At 38.9% G+C, this 23,182-nt stretch overlaps 2 protein-coding genes across 4 annotated transcripts in view; one reads left to right on the forward strand and one right to left on the reverse strand.

Moving 5' to 3' along the window:
* OCIAD2 (OCIA domain containing 2) overlaps window positions 1–2,997 on the reverse strand; it is a 12,821-nt gene extending 9,824 nt beyond the window's left edge. For all 3 annotated transcript variants that reach the window (XM_057366780.1, XM_057366779.1, XM_057366781.1), the window contains exon 1: window positions 2,856–2,997. The gene's annotated coding sequence lies outside the window, so the exon portion shown is untranslated. The remainder of the gene's footprint in view (window positions 1–2,855) is intronic.
* A 3,915-nt stretch (window positions 2,998–6,912) lies between these two features.
* The window catches only part of CWH43 (cell wall biogenesis 43 C-terminal homolog), a 29,017-nt gene continuing 12,747 nt past the window's right edge, over window positions 6,913–23,182 (forward strand). The window contains exons 1-10 of the mRNA XM_057366782.1: window positions 6,913–7,237; window positions 8,093–8,284; window positions 11,363–11,483; window positions 11,604–11,758; window positions 13,096–13,297; window positions 14,279–14,367; window positions 16,308–16,562; window positions 19,279–19,404; window positions 20,672–20,751; window positions 21,711–21,816. Coding sequence (XP_057222765.1) covers window positions 7,195–7,237; window positions 8,093–8,284; window positions 11,363–11,483; window positions 11,604–11,758; window positions 13,096–13,297; window positions 14,279–14,367; window positions 16,308–16,562; window positions 19,279–19,404; window positions 20,672–20,751; window positions 21,711–21,816 — 1,369 coding nt within the window. The 5' untranslated portion in view covers window positions 6,913–7,194. The remainder of the gene's footprint in view (window positions 7,238–8,092; window positions 8,285–11,362; window positions 11,484–11,603; window positions 11,759–13,095; window positions 13,298–14,278; window positions 14,368–16,307; window positions 16,563–19,278; window positions 19,405–20,671; window positions 20,752–21,710; window positions 21,817–23,182) is intronic.

The raw sequence follows: 23,182 nt of genomic DNA on the forward strand, positions 1-23,182 counted from the left end.
ACTGCTTCTATCCTCACTGCCATCATCTGAAGCCTGGATTCCATGGGACCCACCAGACAAGCCTATCACAAACSACATTTGCATTTCCACAATTCAGTTACAAACATCCTTTAAAATAAACAATCAAACAAAAGAATAAATAGATTCCAAAGAGTTTTAAAGTTGTGGTCTTCCATGCCTGAGAACTGTGCTGCTAGGGAGAAGCAAGAAGGAAACTTATTTATTTCTAGACTAATTCAAACACCTAAATCGTGATTTTTACCTGGCACTTTGCTACATGGTCTGGCACTTTATTAACACAGAGGGCACTAATGCTTTTCTGAAAGTACCTTCTGAGAATGGTGGCACYGAGCAAGGCTAAAGTGACTGAGAAGGGCAGAGTTAACAGAAAAGATATGCAACAATTTATTAACCTGAATGTTTTTTTGGCATTCATAATATTATTGTAAAAAACACTTCCTGCATTTATTTTGGGGTTAGTTACACAGCTRTAAAGTTCAAGCAATGTCTGCTTCACATACACTAGATATTCAGACAGCAGAGCTTTATAAAGTAATGGAACAGAACCAACATAATCTCCTCTACCCTTGGTAAAAAAACTTAAATCACACCTATCTGCACTTTTTTCTTAGACACTTGCAAAAATGACAATGGTCACTGTGTCTTTGAATAAACGTGGGTTTGAAAACCCATATTATAGGAAAGCTCACAGCTCTACACTGTCTTCCTCAATCTGTCCGAAAGCAATGTAATTTTCATCAGTCTYTTGTCACTTAATGCAAAAAAAGGACATAAAACGTGAGAAAAATACATAAAACTTTAAAGAGGTTTGCGTCAATCAAAAATGAATCAAATTTTCTTATTCTTATCTGCTTCCTTATTCTTATCTACTCACAAAGCCTACTTGTGCAGACTGCTGCAGAAAAATAATCACTGGAAACAGTTTCTAACTGTAGCAACAGATTTAAAGTGCTTGTCTTTTTCTCAGTGATAAAACAGCTGAGTCACAGGAGAAAAAAAATAAAGGAAAACAAAGGGGTATAAATTAAGACTATAAAGATTTGCAGTTTGCCATTGGCCTCCTACATTGTTTTAAGTACACATTTCTTCTGAATTATAAGTATTCAAACTATGCTAATGCTTCGGCTTAATAAAGAACCTCAAAAATATTTAGCCCTTTAAGCAGCCTCATGGTACAATTCCTACATGGGCTGAAAGCTATACTGGCAAGAATGAAATACAGAGACAGAGTTGAGATAATCAAAATATTATGTAACTGAATTATTAATAGTCATACCTAGTAGACATATTGTCTCCTATCTAAGGAATGTAAAAGTGTTCCAGTATTTTGAGGCCCTGTGTCTCAGAAAGACAACTGTCATCCCAGAAAATAACTTCATTGCCATAGCTTACTGAAGAAATGTAATTTTCTTGTAATTTTCTGTAATAGTCCTTGCTGTTTTCTCAACCTCATATGTAATTCTTTGTGTAATAATAACAAGTAACTGTATGTTGTGTAAGCTGCCTTGGGAAGAATTTCCTATATATTRTTCTGTTTTAGTGAAATACCTGTATAATATGAGATTAAATCAACGTGGTTTGCAAGGATCAAATATTAAAAAAAAAAAAAGTATCCATCTTCTGCAAGAAGTGTTCTGGACCATTTATTCATTTACAGAAGAAAACTATAGTATTAGGCTCCTGGAAAATCTCATGGTTTCAATGCATCTAATGGGATGATAAAAAAGCAGTATACAAGAAGATCGCTTAGTTTTTCAAATGTGAGAATTGTCAGCTTCACATACTATTTTCAATTAGAAACCTCCTTCTGAATAGGAATGGTGACCACATAATTTCTATCAGTATTCGGCGGAAGAAATGGGGAGCCAAAATTGCATGTTAACCGGTACGTGCAGTGAGCTGTGATGCCTCAAGGCAGGCACCACTCATCACCGAGACAACTCATTGAAGGTTTCAGAGAGGCGCTTCAGGGAGCATTGTAAGGAACACGGCAGATGACAAGACCCGACATGATGATTCACACCTATCTGAACTGGCTCTTTGTTTCAAACCCAGGCTCTTATTTCAAAGCAGAGTCTACAGAGCAGCTGCACAAGGTCACCAGTGAAAAGCTCCCTCCCAACGACTGACAGCACGGACTGAGGAATGGCCCAGGCTCGCACAGCCCTGCAGCAGCTGCTCAGTGCCCTCACCCCGGCCAGCACAGAGYGCTGCTTTCACAAAATCACAGACAAATCAGGGTGGCAAAGACGTCTGAGATCACCGCGTCCAACCTATGACCTAACGCCACCTTGTCAATCAGACTATAGCACTGATTGCCACGTCCACTCCACCACCTCCCTGGGCAGCCCATTCCGATGTCTAATCACCCTTTCAGTGAAGAAATTGCTCCTGACGTTCAACCTGAACCTCCCCTGGCACAGCTTGAGGCCAYATCCTCTTGTTCTGTCGTTAGTCGTCTGGGAGAAGAGACCAATTCCCACCTGACTTCAACCTCCTTYCTTCCAGGTAGCTGCAAAGAGCAGTAAGGTTCCCCTGAGGCTCCCTTTCTCCAGGCTAAACACCCCCAGCTCCCTCAGCCGCTCCTAACAGCACTTGTACTCCAGACCCTCTAACGTCTCCGTTGCTCTTCTCTGGACACCTCAATGTGCTTCCTGAACCGCCGGGTAACGGTGCCGCCAGGCTCTGGCAGCAGATGTCCCAGAGCAGCCGCTGCCTGCCCCGGGCCGGCCGCCGAGAGCCACGCCCCGGCCCCGGCCCCAGCCCACCCCCGCGGCGCTCAGCCCTCGGCGCGGAAAGGAGGAGTCACACTCGCAGCCCCCAGCAGCGCTTACCTTCCTCTGGCCGCGGAAGGAAGCGGAACGGGCCAGCCCCGGAAACGAACGAGCGAGCGAGCCCGGCAGTCCCGGAGCCCCGGCCGGGCGGGGACCGGCCACATCCCGTGTCCGCCCGCCGGGCTGAGCCGCGCTGGGCGGGGAACGGCCCGCAGCGCCACCTCCCGGCCGCGGGGYGCAGCGACAGAGCCGCCTCAGGGCCCGCCCCGCTCCCCTCACGGCCCCGCTCCTCGCTCCTGCCGGCATCTGCTGCTACACGAGCGCTTCTCGCCTCCCCGTGGGCTGCTCCGGTACAAAAAACAGCGAGCACGCCAAGAAAAGTTCGTGTTTCTCGTATTTCCCCCATGAAATTCAGAACGCTCTTTTAGCGAGGGTATGCGTTAGTAACTGACGGAATCACAGAATCCTTATGGCTGGAAGGGCCCGCTGGAGATCATCTGGTCCARCCTCCCTTTTTTGCTTTGTTTTTTTCACAGCAAGACAATAGTTTTCAGTAAAGTGATAAATGGTGATGTGACACTTCAGTGCGCAGCCTGTGAGATCACCATTAAACTTCCTCCTTTTGAATGCCCTTGGTATCTCGGTTTCATAAGGAACATAAGTCATAGTTAATTTTCTTAAGTTCCTAAAAGCTTTCAGCTTCTAGTCTTGGCYACTTGAAACCCCTTTCACCAGATTATTCTCCCATTCTTGCCTGCCAAATCAGAGGATCAGACATTGCTGCTGCAAAATGTGCTTTTCACATGAAGGCTAGGCAAGAGTGATGTCCTAAAACAACTCTTAAAAGTGTATCTAATACTTCCTGGGATCTAAAAGGTATTCTTGAAAACATACATGAAAACTATTAAATAGATCCTGGCTACATATTATCCTGAAAAATACAATACACAAGAAAATCCCATGTGGGGTKAGTACTTAATAACCAATAACTTCTTAACTGGTCCAGGTTAAACTGAAGATAAAATGAAAGAGCACTGSAATGAGAATTTTCTCATGGGGCATATGTGTGCTTGGGGAAAGTGATTGTCTAGAGATAGGACTATTTGGATTCTTGCACCTTTCTGTGCAAAAATGCCTATTGAAAATCAGTTTAAACTTCTATTTAATTTTAACTTTAAATGTAAAATTGGTTATCACAATGGAATATGTTGTTCAAACACTCTTTATTTCCTAGATTTACCTGAAAGTTCTTCAGAATTACAAAAACTGAGAGAAGATAATAGACAGAAATTAATAAATGGTAGTGATTGAGAAGAATAAAYACAAAGCAAAAGAGAGATTCTTACCCCACCCAGTACAAACCCAACTTTACATATCAAAGAAAAAAAAACCCCAAGTGATACCAAAAATAAACCAACTAATATGGGGTTGAATGCTTGGGTGAGTAATTATCTGTTGTCAACATAGAAAGAGATCAAGGACTGAGATTTCACAAACTCAGGGAAGGTTTACAGGTTCTGGCTGCTTGACTGAAGCACCTCTTAGAAAATACTAAAGCGTTGCCAGGGTCCTGAGGTTCACCACATTCACCAAAGGAAAGCATTTCCAGTGTCATATTTAGCAGAAACACTCCACTTATATATACAAGGATTGGCAGAACTATTACCACGCAGGATAAATATGGTTTATTTGTCCTAAACAAAATCGAACACTGTTCATTGCTTAAAATTTCCCTAGGAAACAAAGCTCCACCCCCTTGCTTTGTAACCGTAACCAAGCATGGAAAACCAAGTAAGATTTACACGGCAGGGCATTGTTCTCATGCTGATGGGAGCAGGAGTTAAGGGCRAATGAAAAGACATGAAAAGTCACAGCAGGAAACAGTCAATATACTTCTGAGTAAAACATTAAACTGTCCTTGCTACTTAAAAGAAATCATGTAAGTTTTCTGTGTCTTGGCTGATTCTTGGATGTACTTCTATCTATTTTGTACTTGGTATGGCCTATCTTTTAGTAGAAATGAATAGCTGGCAATTATGAGATGTTCAAGATATAGGATTTCCTCTTCTCAGTGTGAAGAACCTAGCAAAATGATTGCACAGACCTGAATGTCTTTGTGTTTACAGAGACTGTGACACATGCCCAACTGTAAACTCATCCACACCCACTTTTTTTCCAGTCTCTGTTTTAATCCTAATCTGTACTCATGCTTTCATGATTTTTCCCCTGTTTGCCTAGCACTTTTGTCTGCTTCTTCACTATGCCCATTCRGGCACATCTCTACTGGACAATATGAAAAGACAAATTCTCCCAAGGGTCTGAAAGTTCTTTTAAATTCCAAGCGTTTACTTGGGTTTCAAAACATGCTTGTATTATAATTTGAACCCAAATAAAGCATTGTTTTTTTACAATCACTGGCTTTAGAAAAGTTTACCCCTGTAAACTGATACAAATATAGGGCTGTAATTTATTTTCTGTTAAATTCAGATAATCTTTTATGTCTGCCTTAAGGTAGGGGAGTATTAAATACTACCCTCCTTTATCCTATAAAATGCTTATTTTCTGTGAGTGGAAATTCCTATGTAGTATGTTTGCTTAACTTTGCTGGTTTGCCATCACTGTATTCCTGTAAAGATTGAATGCTTTTGCTTTTTTTCTTTATCAGGTACACATGTGGTACTCCAAGAATAAAAAAGATATAGTGAAAGGCATTCCTACACATGTATGTGTAACTAAACACCTTGCAAGCRTTGATTCTTGTATTTAAGACATTACATCTGAAAACTCTCTCCTCTTTTGCTCTTATGCTTATATGTAAATCAGCTCAAAATGTAACTTTGTGACATGTGAAGCCAAATTTAGTAGTTACAAAGAATCTCAGAGAGAGTACCCAGAATACAATGGATAAATTTGTCAGGATGTGCATTATTTTCATTGCATTATGAGTTTAATGGAAGCTGCAYAAGCACGTTAGGTTCACAATTCCAGTCATGTCTGGTTTTACTGGAACTCCTCCTCTGAACCATKACGCAAGATACTGTAATTGCAAAAAGTGTTGCAAAATTGTTTCAAGTATTTGTTGGCTGAATACATGTTAGGAGCCTCACATTCCTGCTATGCAGCTCCAAAAGCAGCCGTTTTCTGCATTTACTCTGGCCAAGGATCACRTCTTCCAAGTTCCATTAATATCACRCCACAGCAAGATGAAATGATGTCATCATCTGAACCAGTGATAAGTGGTGRCTATTCTGGTTCAACTTTTCTTAAATGAAGAAAACGAAAGATGCCTTAATGTTATAGAACTTGGAGAAAACAGAGAAAAGCTCATTAAATCTATGAGTCTCATTCTTTCCTCCCTAGTGAGGTCAACTTTTCTATCAAAACACTTCTTTTGTGGACATTTTAAACATATATATGTTTTCAAATAGCTGCCAAAATTCAGTGGAGTTTTTGCAGCTAGCCAAACCAAATCATACTTCAGGGTAAATGAATTGCTTGACTTTGAGATTATTTGGACAAAATTTAGTTTAGTACCGTGCCTTTCCAGACTTTATTGCTAATAATAGATCATATAGATGCCAGGTTTTTACAATTTATTCCTGTGGGTTTAGTGTTTCACAAACCAGGGAAAGAAAATACATACCATAAGGTTTATTTAGAATGGGACAGCAGTTTTAACACAAATGAGAAAATACTGATGTCAGTTCCACAGAGGTGCTGCATGAYGATCAATAAAACTTAAGATGAAATAATCCAACAGCAAAAGGACTTCATAGTTCTTCGCTCATATTCACAGTTTTACTTTTCACGACAAAAATAAAGTTCTAAAATTCAGATTTTGCTTATGTAATCCTTTTGCCAGAACTTGACATCTGTGATCATAGTTGGGTCGATTTAACTCATGATTTCTTCTAAAATGAACAAACGTAATTACTCAGGAATCCCAGCAAACGAAATGCTTATTTTGGTGCCTTTTGTAGACAGCATTGCTTACCAGAAATCCGTACTCCGCTATAAAACAACTCGCATTTCGCAAAGGTGAGCACAGTACTATTTCGGACATCCCCGAACTCCGCGTAATCACCCATGTATTTATCCAAGCTGCCAAGTGGGTTAGCTCCTCTTTTCTCCGCCCGCCAGCTTGTGCGATGACAACGTCTCGCTTTTCTTTTTCTTGCTGGTGTGACTATTCGGGGCACCTTTGCTGGCCCGTGAGCGGAGGGGCGAGCTCTCCTGGGGCTGTGAGGAACGCGCTCCGGCCGTGCGGGCTGCCCGCCCCCACCGCGGGACGCGGCTCCGTGAGGCGGGACGGGCGCGCCGCCGCACCCTCCCGGGCACTCGGGACTCGGCTCCCGGGGAGAGGGACGCAGCCCCCGCCGAGTCGGGCAGCGCCGGGGCGATGTTTCCCCTGTGGAAGGCCGTTCTCTCGGAGAGTGTCCTGGGTAGGTGGCGGCGGTACCGCCCTGCGGGGCTGGGGGCGAGGGRCCGCGGTTAAGGGCAGCGGGGGGCTCAGCCAGGACCGGCCGTAGCAGGGCAGCCGCGGCAGGTGACGCGGGGCTCACCGAACCTGCAGGGGTGTCGCCGATGAACAGCTTCCCTCCGGAACTGAGTAAATAGTGCTCACATCTGAGTGCTCTTCTTAGGGTCATTTTTTTCCCCTCTAGTGCTGGAATACCTTTTCTCTCTGGAATCAGCCTAGGATTTATTGCTGCTCCCGGCCAAGTGTTTGTGTCAGGTGTACAGAGCCGATCCTGTGCTGCCCTGCCCAAGGCAGAGCGCCGACGGTGGTCGCCAGCACCCGCGGGGTTGTCTGCTCTATTCATCTCCTGCAAAGCGTGGAAACTCAGAGCGTAGTGCTCGTGTGCCTGGATAACGTGTCTCCAGGGGAGAGCAGCACGCCAATTTAATAAAATAATTGCTTTAGCCATCTTTCTGCCTTTGAGGAGCCCTGAGACTCTGGGCAGGCTGCCTGTTAGTCAGCCTCTGAACATTAATCCTTTCTGAACTTGAACACTTCCTCACTGAGGATCAAAGAAGGAGCTACTGTCTGAATGGGGGAAGAGCTGTTTTGTTCTCATTGTTCTATTTCCTAGGAAAATATGTTTAACTTGAAATAATAATTTTATCTTTTTTTCACAGAAAGTGGCAGTTGTTGCTTGAACTACTTTCAAATACATTTATAAGTCTCTATGTGGAACTATAAAATAGTACTTTTAAAGTAATCTCCAGAAAATCTTCTGTTGAAAATACATGATGAGGTTTTCCTTTTTTTTGTTGTCTTTTTTTCCCCTTTTTAGGCTACATTTCTTGGTCTCTTTACCATGCATTGCCACCAATGATCTACTACTTCCCCCTTCAGACATTGGCACTCACAGGCCTAGAAGTTTTTGCCATTGCGTTCTTTTCTCCAGTATTCTTGACAATTGGCCCTTTTTGGMGGCTGGCTAACAATAAGTATGTCCTAGCCTTTCTGAGATTGACTATGGTTGGTAAGTACACACTTCAGCGAGTTATAAATTCCRTTTTGGTTTCAATGCATAAGAACCATTCCAATTGCCTTAAAATTCAGATGATTACAAAAAGAGGCAAGAATAGTTCTTGCTCTCCCCAAACTCATGTTTTGTTGGTTTATTTTTTCCTCTCACMCTTCTGGCTATAGTCAGAGAAACATTGTTTGCAGCCATTGTATTGCATAATTAAAGAGAAATATCATTTTACTTCTATTTCCAGGAGCCTTTAATTTAGTATGAGTGATGCTCAATAGGAAAGGTGTTTTCAGTACCACACAAATATCAGCAGAGCAGGTGGTGTTTTGTATGGTGACAATGGGTAGAGATGAGACATCACAGAACAGCTTGGGACTGTTACGAAAGTAGTCTTCTGTGAGTAAAACATTCTTTTTTAGTTTCTGAGGCATTTTTTTTCTTCTAAGAATRTATTTTAAAGATTAAGTGTACCTACATGCCTGTAGCATAATGATGGGATTGTAAGCTCATGCTAAATATGAAATAACTCTAAGATTGTCAGTTGCTCAAGAAGAAAGTTTGATCTTAAACTCAGGAAAAAGATGCCCCATTACCCATCCCACATGTGCCTCCTTAATCCGAGACTTGTTGGATTTCCCACTTTGTTGCAAATTGTAGCTCTTGTTGATTTTTTGAAAGTTTTTTGGGGGAAGGTTTGGCAGTTACAGCCATGTTCAGAAGTAAGTTATTGCTGAAGACTTGTCCACACTGGATGAACTCAGAGGAGACAAGGGTCTCCATCCTGTGTAGAGGTAAAAAGGCTTCTGCTGACTGATGTGTTTCAGAAGCAGCAGTTTCTGGCTCCTCATTTGTCAATATAAGATGACAGTCAGATAATCACTTTCCTTATAGTTTTCCTTTTTACTGTTGGAAGGCAGAGTAAGATCATCTTATTTTCCTTCCCTATGTATTTTTTTTAAGAGTTCCTATTCTTTATCTCTAGAAAAATACTACAACAGTTTGCTGGTATCATTGATTTTGATGAAGTATAGTCTCACCATGCTCTTTYCTTTTCCTACTCTTCCCATTATATCCATCTTAATACTTTTCTTGTTTTGTAATAAGCTTCCCAGTGAGCACAGTCTTCCACTTCAGCTTCCTGTAGCACTGCTCTGTGTATTTCTTTCTGCAAGATCTTCTAGTTTAGGAACTAGGAGTGTAAGCATTTAAAATTGCAACTTACCTTCCTTCCTATGTGACAGTAACACAAAATTTACCATGTTTATTTGAGATTAATCCTTCAGATCACCTTGCTGTGTTTACTAGCTCACTTTACCAAAAAAGATGGAAATCACTTAAAAGTGTGTAATTTTTGTTCTGCTAAATAAAGAGCAGTGACAGGTCTGTGATGGTCTTTATGTTTATTCTATCCCATCATACTGTGATGCTGATTCCCCCGTTTGTCAATTCTTTCTGCTTTTTTTCCTCCTTCATACTGAGACACTTTTATTCATTCTATTTTTACTCTTTCCTTCTCAGAAAGGCCATGGCCTTCCTCAGGGACTTGTTGAACTATCAGGCAGAACAATGTACCCCATGCATGCTCCACCCCATTCTAYTCAGTCTTCAATTTCACGGCAAAAAATACAAAAAGTCTTCATGCTTAGCTAAAGCCAGAATATTTATGGGGATGATTTTTTTTGTTCTGTTCTGTTTCCTTCTGCCTTTCAAGGAAGCTGTGTTTGCCCTGCAACTTTTAATTTCTGTATCCTTTCATTCTACCTWATTTTGTGTTCTATTTGAAAACAAACATCAACAAAGTACCCTGTGGTAGTATCTGTTTGCATCTGTGTCTTCAGACAGCATATGTTAAATTTGGGTGTTTGGATGAATATATTTTAAGTCTTGGGTGTWCTTGCCCAGCAACAAAAGGTGTGTCTGCTCTAACTTGGCAGACCCATGCTAGCTTTAATCACGGTAGAGCACATGACGAAATACTTCAAGAGGCAGATTTATGGATTGCCAGCACAATTTAATGACAGAAATCTGTGCGCACAGTGCAGCAACCTCTGTTGAAGTCCCTACAAGTACAGCTTCAGTATGCATTGGTCTTGTTTATCTTCTTGGCTCTAAGCTTTGCATCTTTTACGCCAAGCAGAATGAGCAGGTAAACAAACAGTTGGAGGATTCCTAGCATGTGCTGCCAGAATCTGCAACGCCACTTCTGACATTACTTGCTTAACATCTCTTCAAGTTTGACTCATACTCACTTAGCAAATGGCTGGTAGCATAATAGTCTTGCTTCTCCTGCTGTTTGTCATTGGTCCTGGGCCAGAATTTGCTAAGCTGACTGAGTTACGAGAATATATGTGGTCTGCAGTCACTTGAATTGGAAACCTCTAAGAGTTTCAAAGTGCTGGTAAGGTGAGGTCACTGTGCCCTGGGAAATGTCAAAGATGTGTGCACATACTCTCTTTCAGTGACTGGGAAAGTGACAGTTTTCAATAATAAGATGGCACAGGCTGGTAGTGAGCGCTCTGAGACCAGATACTGGTCAGAGAAAGCCTTGTTGACACCTGCTAAGGCAGTTGATTACTAATCGCTGTACAATGTATGGTGACTGCTCCTGTCTAATAAAGATCCTGGCTTTTGSCACAGTGTGCTTACTTTCATAAGTGCGGCAAAAGCCATATCCCTTTTAGAAAGGAGTAGTCACTGTACATAAAACTTTATGGCTATTGAGTTATGTAAGTGCATGGCTGAGGAGTATCTGTATGCTTAGAAATTTTATCCATATATCCTACTTATGGAATCAATTACCCTTAGTACTTAAATTAAGGCAATCGTTTGAATTGTTGGATAATTGCTTCATACATTTTTTTCCTTGAAAATGATAACTGCTATGAAGTCATGTATACCCATTTTATTTGCATACCTACATTTCTTTGATTTGTTTTAAAATGTGTAATGTCATGTGTTTTCAGATGAATAGTATAGCCGTTCAAACTACAGATGATGTTGAACTAATTGCACAGGAAATCCTTATTACCTGACCTCTGTTGCCTATTAAAGCAACCTCTGTGTGTGTGTGTTTGTTTGTAGGAAGCTTAGCATCATACCAAGCACCAAATGCTTCAATTAGACTACTCATCTTGGCTGYTGGTGTTTCTTCTTCATTGCTGGTTCAAACAGTAACATGGTGGTCAGGAAACAGTTTGCAAAGGTATTTTCTTACACTGATGGGATTTTAACTGACATTTCTTTGCATTAAAGTATTTTNCCTAGAAGTTAAGATTTTTTTCCCCCCGAATAGCCTCACTGTTTCAAAAACTGATTCTTACAGGTTCATCAGGATATGGGGCTTCATGCTAGGCAAGATAATGCTCCTTGTTCTTCGTATCTGGTATACATCACTTAATCCAGTCTGGAGCTCACAAGCTGCCAATACTGTCATACTGGTAATTGGTTTTGTGGCAGCAGTGGAGCAAATTTATTCAGGTAAGCATATCAAAAAGATAGTGTTGTAAAAAGAACCTGAAGTATACCCAGCTATGTGTCACTGGGTTTTGATTATTTGATTTTGTTTTTTTCCCCAACACAGTCTGGTTTTAGACCTGATTTATGAGCATTGCAGGCTTCAGAAGTCATGGGGTATTTCCATCTTGCCTATAACATGGCAGAACTGGAATGACAACTCATACAAGCTGTAATAAGTTGGTACTGGAACTGCCTCTTTTTCCTAGTTGCAGTGTCAATAATATCACAGTAGCACAAACAAAGGCATAAGCTAGACCAATAAAACCAGAATGGGTTATTGTCACTCCAGCATGAAACATCTGTGGTGCTTTTGCTATTTTCCAAATTCAGTTTGCACTTTGAATTYTTCTGCCACCACATATCTTTTGACWGAGAAGGGGGGRCAAAGTTKGGGAATAGCTGATATGTCAAAATAAACAGAAAGAATTGGACGAGTGGACAGGCTGTCCTGGCTAAAATTTGCCCAAGTTCTTGGACAGAGTACACAGCGGTGGGGGCTGGCATAGGCTAAGCTCACTTAAAAACTGTGAAGATGGTATTGCTGAGGATGACAGCAAGGTTGGGCTGGTTAGTTAAGGCAGCTCATGTTAAATCATCAGAATCTCCTTCCTTCTCAGTATAACCTGAATGAATTAATTGAAAGATAAAACCTTATCTATGTGCAGTAGGGTATAAATTAGCATCATGCATACTGTTTGTAAGCTTGCATTACATGTTATAAATGAAGCTTGAGCTTTCATCAGAATTTAGAAAGGGAATCTGCTGCAGGAGATTGAGAAGGAACTCTGTCTTGTTTGTGGGTGACATAGTGATATGTCCATGCAATTAAAGGTGCTGCGTTCTGCTTAGATGAGAGACGTTCTAAAGTGCATGGAAAAAAGGAGAAGGAAGGGAGTTTATTTCTGGCTTATTTGGAAGTGTCAGGTTTTGTTCTTATCACAGTTTAGAGTTTCAGAGAACAGAATCCTCTGAACAAATTCTGATAACTTTTCTGCTGATTTTCAAAGCCAATTTAAATATTTAAATTCCAGTATTTTGAAAAATAATCAGGTGGGCAGGAGGTCATTTTTTGTACACTTATGGTGAATATATTGCTTTGCAGACCTAGGGTTGTTAGAAGAGATTTTAAATTTTTTTGTGTTATCAATTTCTGATAATACAATCCTAAACAGATCAAATAGCTTTTGTGCATGTCATTTATTCTAGTAAATTTGTGATCTTGGCTRTTTCTTTTTCTCACTAGGTCATGCTACTAGGACTTGACAGTTTGCTTAGCTGTATTTCTATTCTTATTCTAGGTGGASACAAGAGGAAACAAGAAACAAATGAAACTGTTAATGTCGTTAGAGAGACTGCTTCGCATCCTCGTTGGTTTTTATCTGGGATTGCTTTTGGCAGCCTCATGTTTCTCACTCTGTGGATATTTGGGGAAGTTTCATTAATTTCTAGATGGGCAGTAAGTGGACATCCACATACAGGTCCAGATCCTAATCCATATGGGTAAGTGGATTATTATTATTATTATTTCTATTACTACTACTATTACTACAACGGAATTACAATCAAAATCCAGTGCTGTGGTGGGCGACAAATTAAAAGTCAACCAGATGATGGTATAAGAATTTAAATAGAAAAAAAGTGAGAAAAAAATTTTTTTTAGAGAAAAAAATTCTCACACAGAGAATTCTTCATTTTAGATATCTCTGAGCATTCAGTCCAGACCTGGAAATCTTAAAATTTTCTGAATCAGAGATATTTTTATTTCAGCACTATTTTTATTGATTTGCCACATTGCAAAACAATTTTTAGATTAGGACTGAGGTTCAAGGACTCTTGAAAGGAGTGCACCTGTAATATGCAGTAAATTAATCTAGCAGTTAACTTCAGAGAGGAGATGATCAGAGATGCATGCACATAAAGTAAACTGTGTGAAATATGAAAATCTATACTTCTGTAGATGTTTTGATTAGTAAGAATATAGTCTTAATGTTGTGTGTGGTTCATTCAGCTTCCAAAATCTAGAAAGAGACCAAATTAGTTATTGTGAGTTAACTACATGTGGTGGCAGGTGACAGAGTTTATCATTTGGAATTGGTATACAGATGAGCTACCCAAGACTGCTAGCAGTGTTAGATACTGTAGGATCCCTTATTTGACRTGAAGAAAATACTTATTTTTGGGGTGGATTCTTCCCTCTCATTTTCTCTGAGTTGTTTTTGTGCTTAGTACCAGGATTTCAGTGGACTGTGTTTGCTGCTGAAACACAGCTCACTTATACTTTACAATAAATTGCCATTATTTTCATCTGGGTGTTTTTTACATCCAATAAAGAAAATGCAGCAGGGTGTGAACTAAATTTACCTCTGTTTAAAGCAGAAGAATACATTACCAAGCACCCTTATCTGTATATCTAGAAGTTCATGCCAACTGTTTTTAAAATTGTATTAGTGTATGTTTTCTTTTTCCTTATTGTTGTATTAGAGGTACAGTTCTGTTGGGTCTTGCTCATGGACTGATGCTTTCATTTTGGAGCTGGTCTTCTGTCATCAGTTTTGCCTGGTTTTTCATAGGTACGTGCAAATCTTAAGCAGAAATTTTGTCTGTTACCTTGTTCCCTTTACTTAAGCCCTCTGACTGTACCCCACATCTCAAAAAAAAAAAAAAAAATGTGGCTAATCAATGCTTCCTTTTCTCTGCCACTGGCTGTGGTAGAGATGTGTCTGACCAGTTCACKAAGGATTACAGGCCAAATCTCCAGGCCATTTCAGAGCAGTGTTATTGTTTTCAGAGCCMCCTTTTAAGCTTCTGTTTCCTTGAGCAGCCTGTCAGTTCTGACCATTTGCATTGCATAACAGGTGGACTAGATGATCTTAGAGGTCTTTTCCGACCTTAGTGAGTCTGTGATAAGGTCACATCTAGGGTTACAGGGTTGAGATGACTCAAGCCACTCAATTCCACAGGAGCCAAAATAACACGTAATTTAACATGCTCACCTCCTGTCTCTTTTTGCCAAGTTCTGCAGGCAGTAATGCAGTGTGAACATCAAAGCAGGTCTGCTGAAACAATGTATTTATGAATCRGTGTGCATATAGTGAGTCTTAGGTAGTGGGAAGTGGGATTCAAGTTCTGGACTGGGAATCCACTTTCAGGAGGATRGCATAGCTATTCTGTGGAGCAAATGATGCATGACACAAGCAGGAGGAGATCAAAATAAATCTGCTCTTGTACTGTGCAGAGGTGTGTTTTCCATACATTCTCAGCATGGATAGATGGATGCTKCTTGGTTTACTTTGTAGTCCCATTTGAGTGAAATTTAATGGTGTAAGTGCTGTTTAAACCCCTGTAAATCTGGTTATTTTTTTGGCCTTAGCTAATTATTTGTATATTTATATTAAGACAAAGCAGTACTTCCTACAAATGTTCAGTAATAAATTGGGACATATCAAAATACAGGGACAAAAGGAAWTGACAAGTTATTTTGGTTTTTCTTATTCACCTTCTGGTTTGGAACACTTTAGAGCCAGGACTTTCAAGTCATTTTCCACAACCTTGAAGATAAGAAACTTAATATAAACTGACTTTCTCCTAGTCAGGAATCAAAATAAAATACCAAATATCAGGAGAGTCACAGTAAAGGCACAAGAATTGCCAATGCTTAAACCATCCTTTGCCCAAATAATTTAGCTTTTGTTGCATGTTTTAATGTTAAGAAATATGTCTGCAGATCGTAATGTAAGTATGAACATTTGATTYTTGATGTACCCACATTGCTTATTTAAAACAATCATAGAAAGGTTCTTTAGTTGATTAAAAAACGATAAGAACCTTGATGTATAAGAGTTAAATATTAAAAGTATTTCTGTACATTTGCCTTCATGGTATGACAGTTAGTAAATATTCTTACCTACAATAATGTTTTAAAATGCAGTTGTCCTGCTGTAGAGAGTTTCTGTTAATGTTCTGCTTGGGGTCAAATCCCCAAATCAAAGAAAGCATAGTAAATCAAGGATCTTGCAGTTAGTAAGAGATTAATAGTTGCTTTCTTGCCCATCATATGGTTACCTACAGGGAGAGAAAATCAGGAAAAGATGTTTTCTCTTTCTATTACCCTATTTGATTTGTTCTGTATTATGATAAAAGAATTCCATAACAGGCAATCTGTTAATCTCTTAAGAACTGCATCACTTCTTTGTTGTATTTGAGAACTGTGTAAGAAAAACTGTTCAGCTTTGGCTCTTAATGATGCTTCTCTGCTGTCTTTTTGCTGTGCTGCTTTCAGCTGAATAGGCTGTTTTAAAAGTAGTGTTTAAAAGAATGAAATATTGGGAAAATAAAAGACTGTCTTTGGCTACTGTGAGTAACTGTTGTTACAGTGATGCAGTTTTCATGGCCGCAAAGCACAATTATATTTTCCAGACTCTGTTTTTTTCCCTAGACAGAATATGAAAATGAATATGGTGGATAATATACCCGACTGAGACTTACTCTGCTCTTTTCTATTCCTTCACAGGTCTAGCATCTTCAGCTGGTCTCCTTTATTTACACACCTGGAGTGCTGCTGTTGCAGGCACCATTCTTGCTGTCTTTACTATGTGTGTGTGGCCTCAGCTGGCTGGACGCTTTGTCAGCTGTCTGCATCCTGGGAAAGCCATGAGTACAGCCATGTTTACATATGTTCTTGAATTATTCTTCTGTGTATGGTGTACAGCTTACAAGTTTGTACCTGGAGGAGTTTACATTAGAGAGAGCTCCCATCTTCTTTTAGGTACATTTCTGATAATGAACAAACACGAATATGCTTGCTTGAGCCTCAGGCAGACATGTGAAATGCATCTAGTGTATAAAGAATCTTTTCAAATGCTCGGTTGCTGTTTGATTTACTATCRAACAGTAAAAACAGGCAAGAGTTTCAATGCAAAAGTTAATGAGACATGCAAAAATATAATATACTTGTTTCTTTGCTGTTAGAAATAGACTAAAATATGGACAGAAAATGGAATTCAGTTGAGGGAAAATGACAAAGTGAGAAAATGTCTGATAACTAACTCCRCAGTGGAGGAAGATATATGTTAATCAACCACCCTAAAATATGGCTTCGATCCAGGGTGTGAATAAACAAGTATTCTGGCTGCCTAAGGTCTGTCTGGTGCCTCAKGTGACAGGGTAGCTACTGGGACTGTAACATAATTCAGTGCATTATTCAGCCCTGCTCAACAGAGCAAAGTGCAGCATCCTGCTGCTCTAGCTCGTCTACTTTTCAGACCTGAGCTTCTTTTCCATGTGGCTCCACCCCATGCTTTGTGGACACACCAGCATATCTAGAGGGATTTAGTTGAACCTGCAGTGTCAGAAACAAGTCAGGAACAAARGAAATTGTCAGGTATTTGCAAATGAGGAAGAACTCAGTTGAGCAAATATAAAGGCTTTAGCAAAATGATCACTTGATGAGGGTGGAAAGGTGGAAAGGAAACCAACCCTTCCTGGTTTTGTCTCCAGAAATATTTTCTCAATAGGCACTGGCATGTTTCATTGGCATATTTTACTAACTATATTTAAACAATGCCAAACATTGTCTTAGGCTAATTGTGTGGTGCATTTTAAAAAATGTGACACCTTAGCTTATATTTTATTTGGAAAGGATTAATGAATGCTGTGCTTGACTTGTTGCTCCAAGAGTTTTATATTTCATAAATGTCTTTGCAACCACTTCAAATTATTCCAGTTTCTTACTCACTTATRTTACAGCAATCACATGAGGGATTTGAGTTTGTCATATTTTGAGGAGAGTTTAGTGCCATTATTGCATTATTTTCTTTGTTCTGAAAGTACTTTGGGGMGTCTTTAGAAGCAGTTATCTTAGCTAGTTAAATTTAATTTCTAAGAGTTAAGAAAGTATGTGGTACAGGAGTGTCAAATGCTTTCTTAATACTTTGACAGAAGAAATACTTTTATTCAAAATCCCTCTCTCTTACTTTGAAATAGACACTTGTGATTAATTTACCTGGCATGATCACTGGATAGTAACACAGMGAATGCCCTAATTTTGGTAAAAAGAAAACTGTGAGTGGAATACATCTCAGCTGATGGCACTACATGGGTTTAAATTTCACCTGAGAATCCAATTTGTGTCTTTTTGATGCCATCCTATTGATTGTCAGAGATTATACCAYGAGACCAACCATGTATATTTGTTGCTTTGCTCTTACCCTCACAGCTTGGCTTTCTGGCAAACTGCTTGTTTTCTTCTGGTTTCTTTCAGGTGCAAGTGCTATTTCTTGCTTTCTTCTGCTGTCCAATATCATGCCTTTCTCTTGCTGAAGTTTGGGTAGGGAACKGCACCAGGAAAAGTGACAATGGAAGTAAGATCCTTATATTCAAAACTTCTGTGCTGCTACTCTGATGTGATGTAATTCTGGTCTTCATCAGCTTTARTGGCTGTGAATCAGTCTCCCTTTGAGAAAGGTTTTGTGTTGCCCCCTTAGTCATTGCACTATACTCAGTGTCCTGGGTTGCAAACTTTCACTACAACTAATGCAACAAATCAGCTATAACTCTGAAGTAAAAAATGATTTCTATAATTAACTAACTATGCCACAAAGATATTAAGGGTATATATCTTCTCCAGCAGAGCTCTTATCGAATTCATTATCCTYCCATGCTTTCTTTGAAGGTAATTGGGTCCTTTATCTCGTAAGGGATTGGAAAAAACCTTGTGCTGTTAGTCTGAGCTACTTATTGAAAAGATACCATCCCCACGCATTGCAACAGTTGGTTCACTGAAGTTGCTTTCTTGCTTTTAAAATGCATCTGTACGTGTGTTAGGTGTCTATTCTTAAAATGCAGCACTGTTTCTGTTGGTTCCAGAATTCAAGAATACAAATTGTTGCCATGTTAAATTGGTCTTCCAACCTGCTGCAGTCTGCTTACGCTGTTTTAGAGCAAARCATTGAGCAATTGCTTTTGTAGTTCTTACATGAAAAAATGTGTTACTTGTATCATGATAACAGAGCAGTTCATTTGCAAAGATGATAGATATCTGCAGTCAACAATGCACTTTTTTTCATCAAGCTGTTATTTTAAGGTTCTGTAATATGTAGGTGTAACTCRATTGTTCTTGTCCAGGTTAATTTCAGTAAACTTTGAAAACGGTGGGCGGAGCTGAGTGTTGTAGCCATCAATGGGGCCTGGAAGGATTTTAGCATAATTTATATCCATGTGTTAGCCTTTTTGACACAATACCCTGGAACTGTACTGCTAATCAGTCCTTACTTGAGAGTGCTCCCAATAAATCTTATAGTTCCTGCATTGCCACATTGGATATGACATTTATCTKYAWCCGTGCTTTGAATCATCTCYGTTGTTGGAGCCATAAAGTTGCTGYGTTGTAACACAACAGCTGTGAATTTATAAATGATGTGTTTATGAGCAATGTTTAATATGTTAAAGCTCTATGAAGAAACTAATTAYTTATATTTTTACAGGTTTTATAATGTTATGTATTGGGATAGACTTTCTAACAGGACCCAAGAAAGACCTTAGCTCTTTCTTTGAAGTGAAGAGCAATCAAAAACCACTCTTCAAAAAGAGTAAAAACTATATTAAACTATGTAAGTATAATTTTAATTCCTTTTCCCATTACTCTAGGAATATTGGCTGAGGAAAAAATGTRATTGCTCGGCATTAGGGCATGGTAACCCTACAGAGATCAGGATGCRGAAGATTCCAATTCCTGCATCTTTTCTTCTTCTATGACTTTGGATGAAATAACTTGTCATTTGAGTACATATTGTTGCATTTATAAGGAGGAGACATTAGTACTTCAGTTTTTCAGGGCTGTTTCTGGAATCTTTATGGAGTATACACTGTATACTCAGTGGCCAGAAGAACATGGCCTGTGAGATTTTGTCAGAGGCAATGTCAGTACCATTTCAAGTGCCAAGAAACATTTCACAAAAGTGAATTAATATTTCAAAATACTACCTGTCMCCAAACACAGCCCTTTCTCAGCTAATCTTGTAACATTGCAACAGTACCTCTTGCACTTCCTCACCATGCCCAGACTTGTATTCTTCCTCAGCTTCCCCTCTAAGCATCTTTGTGTCTYGCAGGGTATGAAATTGCTTGATACGTGCCAACATAAGTAACATGYCCTTTGGACATCATCCATTGTAAAATGTATTTAAATTTTGCACAAAACTTCTCCAGAAATTTGCATTAAAATAATTGAATATCTTTTAAAATATATGAAATAATTAACTGGAGTTACTGAAATTGTGCATAGCATATACCACTGTGTAAATGAAATAACTGCAGAGGCCTTTGATCATAAATTACAATGTGCCAAATGGTGAGACCTCTTAAGTGTGCACCGTAGTTATTTGTAAGGCTACAGGAGCAGTGAGAAAGCTCTGAATATGCTTTCTGTGAAGCCACAGTGCCTTTCTAAGAATGTGTCAAACAAATGACCACTCCACACATTGTATTAATACAAAATAAAAATTGTGTACCACAAATGCATACCTGCATACAGAGAAGAAACACTCAAGGGTGTACATGATGCTCTTAATCATCTCCTATAATGAATTCTTCAGTAGGTATAATTTTTACATAACTATTCCAAAGAGTTTTGGTACATTTTATCTGCTCACTATGTGGTGTTTTGGAGAGTGTGTGTTTGCACGTATACATATCCTGCATGAATRGACTCTACCTTGATCCGATATTCCACTGGCATATGTGGAAACTCAAATGGACAAATTTCTCTTTCTATGAAGAACACACCTTAGAATAACAGTGTATTCTGTCCTGTTTAGCAGCAATAATAACAACAGTGTTTTTTCTTGCATTAAAAACACTTTTTCTGTGTTTTTCAAGTATTGTGGTTGTTTGTTGGTGTTGGTTTGCTTGGATTGGGCCAACGTTATAAAACTTACCAGAAGAAGCTGGGACAAGGGGTGAGTAGGGTGTTTGTGAGAATGGTAACTTTCAAATACACAGTAAAATGAGTGTGTGATAGCTTAGGTGGGTCAATTGTTGCTGAAGAAATCTTTGTACCAGTAGCCAAGTATTCAGCAAAACTAATGCAGAATTGAAGATGCAAAAATTTAATTTATAGATCCATGTCAAATTGAAATGTCTGGGTCTATGGAGAYTTATAGTGCTGGTACGAAGGAAAAATATTTCAAAAATTTAAGAGATTCTTGCCTTATATATTCAATTTGGAAATTACTTTTATTAATTAGTTTMTTTGAATTGTATTGAAACTGGACAACGCCATTAGCAGCCTGAACTCAGGTAGGGGAAGTTTGAACAGATAACCTCCTGAGGTTTCTTCCAGATGAAGGAATTCTGTGGTTCTATWTTATATAATAACTCTTAATTGAAGCTCTCTGAAAAGTTGGTTAATTTACATTAGTCTAAGACTAGTTTTGGAAATTGGATAAAAATCAGAAGATTCCAGTTTTCTGTCTGGCAAGAAAATCGGTATTGCAATGGTAATAACAAGATGGTTGACACTCACAAAGTTTAGTGTTAGATTCACAAATGCATGCAGATTCATACAGTTGTCTTTCTTTTTACAATAAATTCAGCTTTATAGTACCTTACTGTGTGGAAAAAAAGTGGGTATTTGCTCTTAGTAATATGAAAAATGTGTTGTCTCTTTCCTCTTCATTTCTTTCCTGCTACTTGTACAAATTTGTTTTAACTATGATGACTTATTCCTTTGTTAATAGGAATAAGCAGATTTAGTATTTTGTAATTCTGACAGCCTTATCAGGAAAATATATTGGTTAAAACATCTTTTCTTGCATATCTTTTATGGCACCATGTGTCAGATGTTGTTTACTGCAAAGCTATAATAGATAAAAATTGAATTGTATTTCACTTTTTTTTTTTCCATTTGTTTTTTGAGGTTCCAAAAAGAGATTTTTCTGCTATGATCTGGCCTTTTAGGTTTGGTTATGACAATGAAGGATGGTCTAATTTGGAAGGATCAGCTAATTTGCTTAATCAGACAGGTAACTGCTTCTTTCTCRACTTCATTTGTATTTGGAAGGATTCATCTGAAGAGACAGAWGCGAAAACMGCTGCTTGGTAACAGAGTCCATTTYKGCAGTAACACGAGAACCTGCATTTAGTGACTTTCTCCTCAATTCGTGAGCTGTTCCAATACAATCACTTCTGTCAAAAATCCATTCACAGAGGTGATAATTTATTTAATATGTTTTAAAGTGGTTTCTGGTTGGTGGATACACTTTGTTTCTTATTTAGATTTTTCTTCTCATATTTCTGATGAATTACATGTCTATAGAGAAATTCTTTGCATAAATGAAATAATATCCTATTAGATAAAATACAATGGCATTTACAAAGGTAAATATCCTTTTGGATAAAATACAATGTTTTATAACTTCTCAGTGGGCTTTTTAAGATGTGAAGTATTATATAAGTCCTAAAGGGKGTGAAATTCAAATGTCCTAAACAGTGAATGCAGAGCAGAACCAGACAAGTCTGTTTCCATCACTGAACCAGAGCAATATATACAAGAATAGTAAAGCTGGTATCTTGAGTGTAATGATTTTACTGTAAAGAAGGGTGTTCGCCTGTTGCTCATGAGCAGGATTTTGTTTGGAAAATTAGCTATAGGAAACAAAGAATTTGGACTCCAGAGTAGCTCTGTTGCAGAGGACATTGAAAGGAATTGGCAAGTAGTGCTTTCAAGTGTTATTTTTTTCCTGCAGTACCCATAAGATAGGGTGAACAGGGGACTAAAGTGATCTAAAGTGGTTCAAGAGATTAGGAAATGTGTGTGCTGACAGTGCAGCATTCATTGTTCTCCAGTCCACCACAGGACTTTACTGAGCAGGTCAGGCTTTACAGACCCCAGCAATGAGAAGGCACTGACAGGTGCKCCTGTGCAAGCCTTGATTTTGTAGCAGACAGACAGAGGAGTTAGTTAAGAGGGGAGAGACAGATTTTAGCATAATTCACTGCATTGTCTCATGACCAAAGATTCAGAGAGCTGGGCTATAYTGGCTGTTTGGTGATATGAGGAAACCAGGACATTAAATGAATTGAAATTTACAGTATTCTTGTTCATAAGTGATTCCATACTTCATGTTTGGATGTGTATTTAATCTTCACATATTTATTTATTAATTTTAATGAATGTGTTTTTTTCTGGTATCTATGGTTTAAATAAATGAACGTTAGAAAAAGTGATTACCTGATTATGTCCATTGRCATTTCTTAGTGGTAATGAAATATCACTTCTAAAAAAACATTCATAAGTAAAAAAGGCAGAAAATTTTAAAAAATTCATAATTTCTAATAGTTGGGAAACTCCAGTATTCTGGAGTTTTATGTTACGTTACATAAAATGCT

The sequence above is a fragment of the Malurus melanocephalus genome, unplaced genomic scaffold, assembly GCF_030028575.1.
Source record: "Malurus melanocephalus ecotype Western Australia unplaced genomic scaffold, MMel_1.1 scaffold_71, whole genome shotgun sequence".
NCBI classification, from domain to species: domain Eukaryota; kingdom Metazoa; phylum Chordata; class Aves; order Passeriformes; family Maluridae; genus Malurus; species Malurus melanocephalus.